Below are 11,758 nucleotides of genomic sequence, written 5' to 3' on the forward strand. Positions count from 1 at the left end.
GGGGACTCTCCTCCCCCTCGCTGAGTAAGTAGACATGAAAATACAAAATTACACTGGTAGGACAAATGCTATGAAGATAGTGTGCACAGAATTCTTGGAAGCATGGTTATTGCAGCAGAGGGGAGGTAATCAGAAAGGTTTCCCAAAAGTAAGGACAGCTGAATTACCTCAGGAGGAACAGTGATAATGAAATCAGCCAGCACTTGTGGGGGTGCTTACCAAGTATCAGGTTCTAATCTAAAATAATATTTTTTTAAAGATTTATTTATTTTAGAGAGGTGGGGGGAGGAGAGGCAGAATGAGAGGCAGAGGATCTCAAGCCGATTCCCCACTGAGCGCAGAGCCAGACACGGGGCTCAATCTCACGATCCTGAGATCATGACCTGAGCTGAAATCAAGAGACAGACACTTAACCAACTGAGCCACCCAGGCGCCCCTAATCTAAAGTAATATTCATTAACTCATTTAACTTTCACAACAATCTTGGCAGGTTGGCATTGCTATTATCCCCATTTTAGAGCTGGAAAAACCAGGCACAAAATGTTTGGATAACTTAGTCAAGGACACAGCCGGCAAAAAGTGAGGAGTATGTGAACCTAGGCTTTGCTCTTAGTCATTAAACTAAGAATGAGAGTTAAAAAATCTGCAGGGCCAAGAAGACAGTGCATAGACCAAAGTTCTGCCACTTAGTAGCAATAACACCTGGAGCACACTTCAATCTCCACAAAATTTTACTTCCTTGATTGCCACACAAATAGGAGTAGCTTACAAGGTTGTTGCCAACACGGAGACAGCGGGCTGTAAATGTAAAACACACATAAAAACCTGTGAAATACCTGTCCTAGAGTTAAGGATGGTAAGGACGGTGGTGTTGCTCAAATTCCAAAGGACGGACGGGGCCAAGGTTTTTAGAGTGGAGTTTTCTGAGGCATCCCAAAATATGCCAGTCCGAGTACACATGGACGTGATTGTTCATCCGTTCAGCCTTTTGTTCGACAAATTATTTACTGATGTTGGGCACTGTTGAGAAATGCTGGGGATACAGCAGTGAATAAGACTGATTATTGCTGGTTGAAGTTAAAGCCAGTAGTGGAGCTAGACTTTACACAGGTAGTTAAGTATAACTGTGTGAAGAGCCCCCAAAAGAGAGTGAGAGCCTATGAAAATGTATAAACTAGTGTGGGAGTCAGAAAAGGTTTCTGTGAGGACAAGGCACTTGATCTGAGACATGAACATGAAGTAAAAATAAGCAAGCTGGGAGGCAGAATGTGCAAATTCCATGCAAAGGGAGCACTATTTGCTGGCAATTATCATCAGCATTCGACACAGTGGATCACTTCTGCCTCCTTGAATTGCTTTCCTCATTTGGCTTTCAGGGGTTCACCTCACCAGCTGCTACTCCTCGTCTTCATTGCTATTCTTTCTTATCTGCTCCAACTCTAAATGCTGGAGTGTTTTAGTGGACATTTTTTTTCCCCTTTCCACACTCATCCTGTTGGTGATCTCATCCCTTTCATAGTATTAAAGACCATAGATATGCTGAGGAGATATATATATCTCCAGCCTGGCACTTTCTTTAAAATCCAGATTCATGTCGGGGCGCCTGGGTGGCTCAGTCGTTAAGCGTCTGCCTTCGGCTCAGGTCATGATCCCAGGGTCCTGGGATCGAGCCCCACATCGGGCTCCGTGCTCAGCGGGAAGCCTGCTTCTCCCTCTCCCGCTCCCCCTGCTTGTGTTCCCTCTCTCGCTGTGTCTCTCTCTGTCAAATAAATAAATAAAATCTTTAAAAAAAAAAAAATCCAGATTCATGTCTCCAACTGACTACTTGGCATCACCACTTGAATGTCTAACCGGCATCTCAAAGTAAGTATGTCCAAACTGAGTTCTTTATCTCCCCCTCCCAATCTCACCCCAAACCTGCTTGTGCCAGTCTTCCTCATCTCAGTTAGTGACAGTTCTATCCTTTGAGATGCTCAGAACAAAAATCTTAAAGTCATCTTTGATTCCTTTTTTTGTCATACCTCATACATCCAATGTGTCAACAAATCCAATCTTCAGAATATATACAGAATCTGATCATTTCTCACCACCCCCACCATCATCATACTAGTCAAAGTCACCATCATCTCCCACTTTGATTACAGCCACAGACTCCTAACTTGTCTTCTGCTTCCACCCCATCCACATCACTCAACTCCCACACAGGGACAGAATGAATTGTTACAATGTAAGTCATATCAGATCATATTACATATCCTATTACTTTGCTCAGAATCCTCCAATGGTTTCCCATCTCATTCACAGTAAAAGACTACAGAATGTTCTACAAGGTCCTACCCAATATACCTCCTGCCACCAGTACCCGCCCCTCCCTCCTTATCTCTCTGATTCATCACCTACATATTCTGCCCTTTGTTCATTCCATTATAGCTATTTTCCTTGCTGATGCACTGACACACCAAAGCATACTCCTCCCTAAGGATCTTTATCCTTGTTACTTGTTACTCCCTTCACCTGCACTGATTGGGGGTGGGGGTGTAAATAATCGGTCTCAAATTCAGCAGAGAAATCTGATCTAGATATATACATTTGTGAGTTTCCAGCACATAGAAGGCAACTAAAGTCATAGCAGGGTTAAGATTTCCTGTGGAAAGTAGAGGGAACAGAGAAAAGGGCCCAAGAGTGGGGAACACTGATGAAGAATAGCTCACAAAGGCAAATGAAGCAAACAGAGAGCCAGTAAGGTAAGGATAGATGGATACACAGATGGACGGATGGATGGATGGATGGATGGATGGATAGATGGATGGATGGATGGAAGGAAGGAAGGAAGGAAGGAAGGAAGGAAGGAAGGAAGGAAGGAAGGAAATTATGATGCTGCAGAAAGCAAGGGCAGAAAATGTTCCTAGGAAATTGAAGGCAAGGCAATCTGTGCCTCAGGTAACCTATGACTACCAAGAGAGATGGGGAAATTATCACACCCAGAAGACTTAGTACCTAAATTACATCCTGTCCCACCCCCAAATTACCAGAGAAAAAACCTCATTCACTGACACACACGTATTAAACAGAAGTTTAATCTGAGTAAATATATTTTTTGATATAGATCTGCAATTACAAATATGAACAACAAAGATTCACTGAGTAAAAAAAAAAAAACACAACAGAGAGATCAACAAAACCATGAAGTCATCTATAGTAGTCTTTAAAGTTTAGCAAATACCCTTAGCCCAAGTGATTAACTAAACTTTCGTTGTGTATCTATAGATCATGCATCCTTTCCCAGAAAAAACAGAGCACTTCTGTACTCACAAAACAGAAACCAGACCCCCTTGCTTGACCCCCCTGCACAATCTCCAAGCACCAAGATAACGTCTGTAGCTGGCACCATTGAATCTGCACGTAATCAAGAAGTGTTACGGACCACTGCACTTCCCTTACTGATTAACTGCCCTAAACCCCTTTAATAATCCTTGGGCTAGGCAGAAACCTTGGAGCGGGCCTTTGGACAAGAGTCCACCTTCTCCACGGGTGGCCAGTCTCCTGAATAAAGCTCATATTCCTTTGCAATCAAAACTCATCTCTTGAGTATTGGACTTTCCAGCATCAGGCAGCCGAATTTGGGTTTTGGTAACAATGATTCTTTGAAAAGGTCAATAAAATGAATGGAATGTTAGCAACACTGTCAAGAAAAAGAGAAAAGATAAACGGTAACAAGAATGGAAAAATGGGGACCTAACTACAGATCCTGCAGACATTAAAAAAATCACAGAATATGGGCAGTATAAAACTATAAACTCTAAAATTCACATGGAATCTCAAGAGATTCCAAATAACCAAAACAATCTTGGAAGAACAGTTTTGAGGCCTCATACTTCTGATTTTGAAATTGTGCCCCATAGGGTTAATGAGGTAAAAATTAGTAGAAAACTTGAAGCTTGTTTTTCAGAGAAATGCTTCTCCCTAATCAGCTAGCTACTCTTTCTTTTCAGACCCCACTAACAAATACACCAGCCTTTTCTGCAGTAGCCTGGACTCAAGGTCAAATGATACGGTTCCAGCTTATGAACAAGCAAGGCCTAAATTCCTTACCCTAAATGGTCTTAGACCACAGAACAGACTGCCTACTAGCAGACCAAGAACTATGTAGCCTAAACCATCCTAAACCAGCTTAAGCTCGGCCATCAAGTCAATGCCTGCCCCCATTAGCCAAGAAGTGTTCCAGTGACCTCTGCTTCATTATGTTAAAAGTCTCCACCCTAAGAGGAATGCAAGCTTCATCAACATAACATATGATGTGTGTACAGGCATGTTTTCTAAGTAAGCCTACGCAACCTTACACCTGCCTTTACATGGCATTACAAAGTTCCCCTTTCTGAATATTCATCCTAAGCCCTAAATTAAAAAAAAAAAAAACCTGCTTACCCCCTGCTTGGGGAGTCACAGCTTTGGAAATTATTCCCCATGATCTCATTTGCTGCAAATAAAGATTACTTTATGTGACAACTCCACCTGGTGTAGTATCTATCTGTAACTCACCAAGGAGCGAACTCTTGTTAGTCCCGTTACAAATTCAAAACTTACTACAAAGCTACAGTAATCAAGTGTGTGACTGGCATAAAAATAAACATATAGATCAATGGAATAGGGAGCCCAGACCTTCGCATAAGCCTTCATATATGTAGTTACGTGATTTTCAACAAGAGTGCCATGACTATTCAATGGGGAAATGAGTCATTTCAACAAATGGTATTGGGAAAACTGTATATCCACATGCAAATGAAGTTGTACACCCTTATCTAACATCAAAAATAAAAATTAACTCAAAATGGATCACAGACCTAAATTTAAGAACTTAAACTATGAAATACTTAGAAGAAAATGCAGGGGAAAATACTTAATGAAACTGGATTTGACAATGATTTCTTCGAAATGACACCAAAATTAGAACGGTGCCCTATAGGGTTAATGAGGTTAAAACTTGTCACCAGCAAGACCCCTACTGACACCCCTTTTTCTTTACAGGAATGTTAACCTTATCTTTTAGAGGCAAACACCTGGAAGAGCTCCACAGGCCTAACCAGTTTGAGACTGACCACACCAGAGCAGGTAGACCATAGAGTGTCTGACGGTTACCTCTACCTCATTGTATCATTAAAGTCTCCACCCAAGGAGGAGAACAAGCTTCATTAACATAACACAGGACACATGTATAAGCATGTCTTTGAAGCAGCCTATACAACCTATGTCCACCTCTCCACGCAATAACAAAGCTCCGCTTCCTATGCATCCTAACCCTAAATAAGAGAAACCCACTCACCCCATGGGAAGTTATTCCCTGTGATCTCCTTATTTGTTGCAAATAAAGTTTCCTTTATGTGACAACTCCACCCAGTGTAATCTTTATTTGTAACTCACCAAAGACCAAACTCAGAGTTTACAAAATCACAGGTAATGAAAAATAGACTGTCAAAATTAAAAACTTTTGTACATCAAAGAATACTATCAACAGAGTGAAAAGCAACCCACAGAATAGAAAATATTTACAAATCATGTATCTGTCAAAGGATTAATATCCAGAATATATAAAGAACTCCTAAAACTCAACAAAAAAAACCAATTAAAAAATGTGCAAATAATGTGAGACATTTCCTGGAAAATACAGTTTCCCTATCATTTTGTGAGATTATTTTTAATAAAATACTTCAATTTAAAAAAAAAAAGATACACAAATGGTACATGAAAAGAAGCTCAACATCCCTAATCATTAGATAGGCAGGATATTGTGATTCTTAATAAGAAATATATATTTGAGGGCGTCTGGGTGGCTCAGTTGGTTGAGCGACTGCCTTAGGCTCAGGTCATGATCCTGGAGTCCCTAGATTGAGTCCCGCATCGGGCTCCCTGGTCAGCAGGGAGTCTGCTTCATCCTCTGACCCTATCCCCTCTCATGTATTCTCTCTCATTCTCTCTCTCTCAAATAAATAAATAAAATCTTTAAAAAAAAAAATATATATATATATATATTTGATTTTCATCCCCTTCCTGGCACAGAGCTCCTAAAAACCTTGGGATTTCCTAAGTGAGGAGAGCCATAAAGGTGACTTTTGTGTTATGAGGTGAGTTCTGGAATGCCCTGAGGTCACCTGAGGATGGGGGCTGGTCACCTGAAGAACCAACCATGTGACTAGAGGGTTGGGATTTTCAGTCCCACCCCGCCCCACCCCAAGCACAAAAGGGATGGAGATGAAGTTCAATCACTAATGGCCAATGACTTAGCCAATCATCTCTATATAATGAAGCCTTCATAAAAGCCCAAAAGGACAGGGTTCAAGGAGCTTCTGAGTTGGTGAACATGTGATGATTTAGGAAGAGTAGCACACCCAGGAAGGTCACAGAAGCTCTGTACCCCTTCCTACATACCTTGCCCTACACATCTCTTCCAACTGGCTGTTCCTGAATTATATTATCACCTTTCATAACAAACTGGTAATCTAGTAAGTAAATTGTTTCTCTGAGTTCTGTGAGCCACTCTAGCAAATTAATCTAACTGGAAGAGGAGGTCGTGGGCACCTCTTATAGCCAAGCAGAGGCCCAGGAGACAACCTGGACTTGTAACTGGCATCTGAAGTGGGTAGTCCTGTAGACTGAACCTTTAACCTGTGGGATCTGATGCTGTTTCCAGGTAGATGGTGTCAGAATTGAGTTGAATTGTAGGACACCCAGCTGGGGTCTCAAGAGAATTGCTTGGTGGTGTGGAAAAAATACACACACTGGAATTGATGTCAGAACTGTATGAGGTAAATGCAAACCAAACCCACAATGAGATACCACTTCACATCTATTAGCATGGCTAATTTCAAAAACAAAACAAAAACAAAAAACCAAAACAATAACCAACAAGTGTTGGTGAGGATGTGGAGAAAACGGAACCCTTGTACACGGTTAGCTGGAATGTAAAATGATGCAGCTGCCATGGAAAACAGTATGGCAGTTCCTCAAAAAAACACAATTGTCATTTTTGGGTGCACATCCCAAAGAACTGAAAGCAGGGACTCAAACATATCTGTACATAAATGTTTATAGCAGCATTATTCACAATAGTCAAAATGTGGAACTCAAAGGTCCACTGACTGAATAAACAGAATGTGTGTGAATACACACACACATACATACAATGGAGTATTATTTAGCCTTAAAAAGAAATTTGACACTTACTCAAACACAGATGAACCCTGAACACCTTATGTTAACTAAAATAAACCAGACACAAATAGATAAATATTGTATGATTCCATTTATATGAGGTACCTAGAGTAGCCAAATTCATAGTGACATACAGTATTCTGGTTACCAGGGCCTGGGGGAAGGGGAAAAGAGGAGTTATTGTTTAATGAGTATGGAGTTTCAGTTTGGGATGATGAAAAAGTTCCGGAGATGGATGGCATTGGTTGCATAACATGAATGTACTTAATGCCATTCAACTATTTACTCAAAAATGGTTAAAATGAGAAATTTTATGTTATTTATATTTTACCACAATTTTTAAAAAAGGTGTAAGACTGAAAAGAAATAAAACTTTTTTTATTCCCAGGTGACATCATGGATGTCGAAAATCCTAAGCAATGTACAAAAAAACCCACCAGAACTAATAACTGAATTTAGCAAAGTAACAGGCTACAAGATCAAACATACAAAAAAACACTACTATATGTCTATATACTAAGACAGACAAAATGTAAATTAAAACTTTAAAACATCTTTTATAATAGTATCAAAAAAACATGTCTCGGAATAAATTTTTTTTAATTTTTTTTTTAAAGATTTTATTTGTCAGAGAGAGAGCATGCGCACAAGCAGGGGAAGCGGCAGGCTTCCCCAGGGAGCCCGATGCGGGACTCAATCCCAGGACCCTGGGATCACGACCTGAGCCGAAGGCAGATGCTTAACCAACTGAGCCACCCAGGCATCCCTTGGAATAAATTTAACAAAACATTTACAAGACCTGTATTCTCAAAACTCTGCTGAGAGAAATTAAAGAAAACCTAAATAAATGAAGAAATATGGCATGTCTGTGGTTCTGAAGATGTGATATTGCTAAAATGTCAGTTCTCCCCAAATTGATCAGTCGATCCCCACCAAATGGACATTCCTGAATGTGAAACGTATAATAATAGAGCTTCTAAATAGACATAGGAGCACATCTCCATAAACTCAATGAAGAGAAAAACCTCAAATAAGACACAAAAAGGAAAAGATTGATAAACTGAGCTACATTAAAATTAAGAACTTCTATTCATTTTTAGGTTACCATCAATAGAGTAAAAAGGCAAGCCAGAATAGAAAAGATACATTAAAAGACAGTACATATAAGAGATAAAAGCCTCTTATCCCAAACATACCAAGAACTGTAATTACGACTCTATACGACAAAGGAAAAAAACAAAAACAAAAGAACACCCAGAAAAATGTGCAAAAGACACACTTCACAAAAATATTCAAATCGCCAATAATCATGAAAGGATGCTTAATGTCACCAATACCAGGAAATATAAATTTCAGCCTCAATAAGGTATCACTGAACACCCATTATAATAACCAAATTTTTCTTTGACAGTATCAAAGGTCAACAAAGATGGTGAACAAGAGGAACTTTCATAAACAGATGAGAATATAAACTGATACAGCAACTCTGAAAAATAGTTTAGCACTGTCAATGGAAGTAGTATAAAGTCATACTTGTGACCCAGCAATTTGAATAAAATAATAACACACATGTACATTGTTAGTTTCCTAGTGCTCCCAAAACAAAGTACCACAAACTGGTGGTTTAAAGCAAAGGAAATTTATTCTCTCAAAGTTCTGAAGGTTAGAAGTCCAAAATCAAGGTGTCAGCAGGGCCATGCTCCTCCTGAAACCTACAGGGGAATTTTTCCTAGCTTCTGGTGATTTGCTGGTAATCTCTGGAATTCCCAGGCTTATAGATGGATCACTCCAGTCTTTCATCTTCGCATGGTGTTCTGCTGTCTCTTCACAAGGCCTTTTTTTTTTATAAGGACATCAGTCATACTGGATTAGGGGCCCAGCCTAATTAAGATTAGCATGACCTCATCTTGACTAATTACATATGCAATGACCCTATTCCCCAATAAGGTCACATTCCGAAGTACTGGGGGATGGACATAGAATTCAGCCTATGATACACAAAAGTACAAGAATATTCATAAAAGCAGTTTTTCATAATAGCCAAAAACTATAACAATCCAAATGTCCACCACCATTAAAACACATTTTTTTTAAAAAGATTTTATTTATTTATTTGACAGAGAGAAAGAGACCGCAAGAGAGGGAACACAAGCAGGGGGAGTTGGAGAGGGAGAAGCAGGCTTCCCACTGAGCAGGGAGCCCGATGTGGGTCTCGATCCTGGGACTCCAGGATCATAACCCGAGCCGAAGGCAGACGCTTAATGACTGAGCCATCCTGGCGCCCCTAAAACACATTTTAAAAGCTGTAATATATTTATGTAAAGGAATGCTACACAGAAATGAAAATATAAAAACCACAACATGAAACAACTTTGATGAACCTCATAAACATAATGTTAAACAAAAGAAGACATACATGAAACACTAAATCCATTTATATCAAAAATAAACAGGCAATCAAAACTATACACTTATTTAGAGGTGCATGGTTACATAGTAAAAATTTAAAGAAAACAAGTGATTAACCATAAAACTAGGATAACGGTGATCTATGATCAGAAGGGCAAGTGTTGTGATTAGGAGAGGACATAATGGAGATTCTGGGGTATTGGCAATGTTCAACTTCTTTACCTGCATGGTGATTTACATAGGTATAATCAGTTATACTCTTATTATTTTGTTTACTTTTTTATAAGTGATATTTATTTTATAATGTAGTTGAAAGAAAATGAGCTTTGCTGAAAAAAATTGGAAAAATACTTGAAGCAAATATGACAAAAAGTATCTTTATGTCTCAAGGTCATGCTTAAATAAATGGAAAATAAGCAAAGTGCAAAATTTTATAAAATATGTTGCCCTTTGTATAAGAGGAGAAATGAGAAAATATCTATTCCTTTGTAGAAAAGAAATCTAGTAAAGGTAAACTAGAAAGTAACTGGTTATTTTGGGGGAGTAGGAATGAGGTGGAAAAGACAGAAGAAATGAATGGGGGTGAGGAGGAAGGGGTGTGGTACTGAGAATCTTTTTTGGACAACTCTGACATTTAGAGCCACGTTAGTATTTCACGCACCTCAAAACAATACAACAGAGCAGAAAGAGTCAGTAAGATGAAGTGGAAAACTAAACTGGAATTAAAAACAGAACCAAATGTAACGAACCATTTAGTAAGTGAGTAGTATAACCACAATGAAGAGGAAAAAACATTAATCCAAATAATTTTTAAACATAGTATCTGAACTATATATATATAATCCTTGAGCTAAAGACAAAAAGAACCCTAAGCAAACAGGTTTCTTTTTTGCAGTAGTATAAGTTAGTAATTCTAAAACTTTGTTATTCTACGATTAAGCAAATAAATAACATTACAGAGAACAGAAACCAGAATTCTCATCAATGTGGAAGAGTGTTACAAATATGGAAGAGAACCCAGTGGTCATGGACTACATACAATTGACAGTATCAGTGTGAACTGATGGCTTTTTATACACACAATAGACAGATACTGATGTGTGTGGATGTACTGCATATTCATTCACCCACGTATGTACGTATCTATTTCTTAATTGTCAAGTGAGAAGGCCTAGAAGCAGTGACACCCCAGTAGCAAATGAGCACATATATAGCACACACACCTTGGATTTCCAAATGCATTTTCCACCAAAAGGTACCAGGGATCCTTACAGAAATGGCTGACTCCAAGGTTTGGATAAGTCTGAAATATGTTATTGTGCTAACACGTAAAGAAAATGCTCACTAAATGACGGGGTCATTTCAAAAGGACCCAGGAATCAGCCTGAAGGGACCCCCATTGGCCCAATCTGAGACAATGTGAGCATCAACATAAATAATGATAGTAAAGAAATATAATTTGTTGAATACATTAAGAATCCAGGAGTCCACAAGTCCACAATGATATAAATTAGCAGGGAAGAAAGGAAAGCTATTCTTTATAACAACAACAACAAAACAATAAATATAGAAGAACTGATGGAATTAGAAAATGGACACTGGGCAACCATCATAGGAATAAATGATTCAGAGAAAAATGATCTATGGATGCTAACCACTGGGTAAAAGGTTGAGGAATAATAGGATATTTACAGAGCCTTACACTATTTCCCCCACAAGATACTTATAAATTACAAAAGGAAAAACAGTAACTTTACAGTGGAGTAACCTAACAAACACTACTTACCCAAGTGATCAAAGTTAACATCACCAGAAATGGGGCAAACTGACAGCATGTGCCTCCATAAGCACCTTTTCGTGGTATTCCTGACAAAAGTGCGTGAAGTGAATTTAATCATGAAAATATATCATACAAACCCAAATTGAAAGACAGTCAACAAAATAACTGGCCTAAATTCTTTAAATATCAAGTCATGAAAAATAAGGAAGATCAAAGAATTGTTCCAGACCAAAGCAGACTAAACACACGGGGCAACTAAATCCAATGCATAATTCAAGATATTCTTTTGCTGTGAATTTATTATTTTGCTGTAATCTCTTGGCACCACTGGCAAGATCTAAATAAGATCTACAGATTAGACAG

At 38.8% G+C, this 11,758-nt stretch overlaps 1 protein-coding gene across 1 annotated transcript in view; it reads right to left on the minus strand.

The window, feature by feature from the left end:
* Positions 1-890: 890 nt before the first annotated feature.
* Positions 891-11,758, minus strand: part of MED6 (mediator complex subunit 6) — a 30,488-nt gene continuing 19,620 nt past the window's right edge. Inside the window, exon 8 of the mRNA XM_064571261.1 lies at positions 891-1,033. Coding sequence (XP_064427331.1) covers positions 1,001-1,033 — 33 coding nt within the window. The 3' untranslated portion in view covers positions 891-1,000. The remainder of the gene's footprint in view (positions 1,034-11,758) is intronic.

This window comes from Mirounga angustirostris, unplaced genomic scaffold (assembly GCF_029215605.1).
Source record: "Mirounga angustirostris isolate CCGP_5_RB_7025 unplaced genomic scaffold, mMirAng1.0.hap1 SCAF_9, whole genome shotgun sequence".
NCBI lineage: Eukaryota > Metazoa > Chordata > Mammalia > Carnivora > Phocidae > Mirounga > Mirounga angustirostris.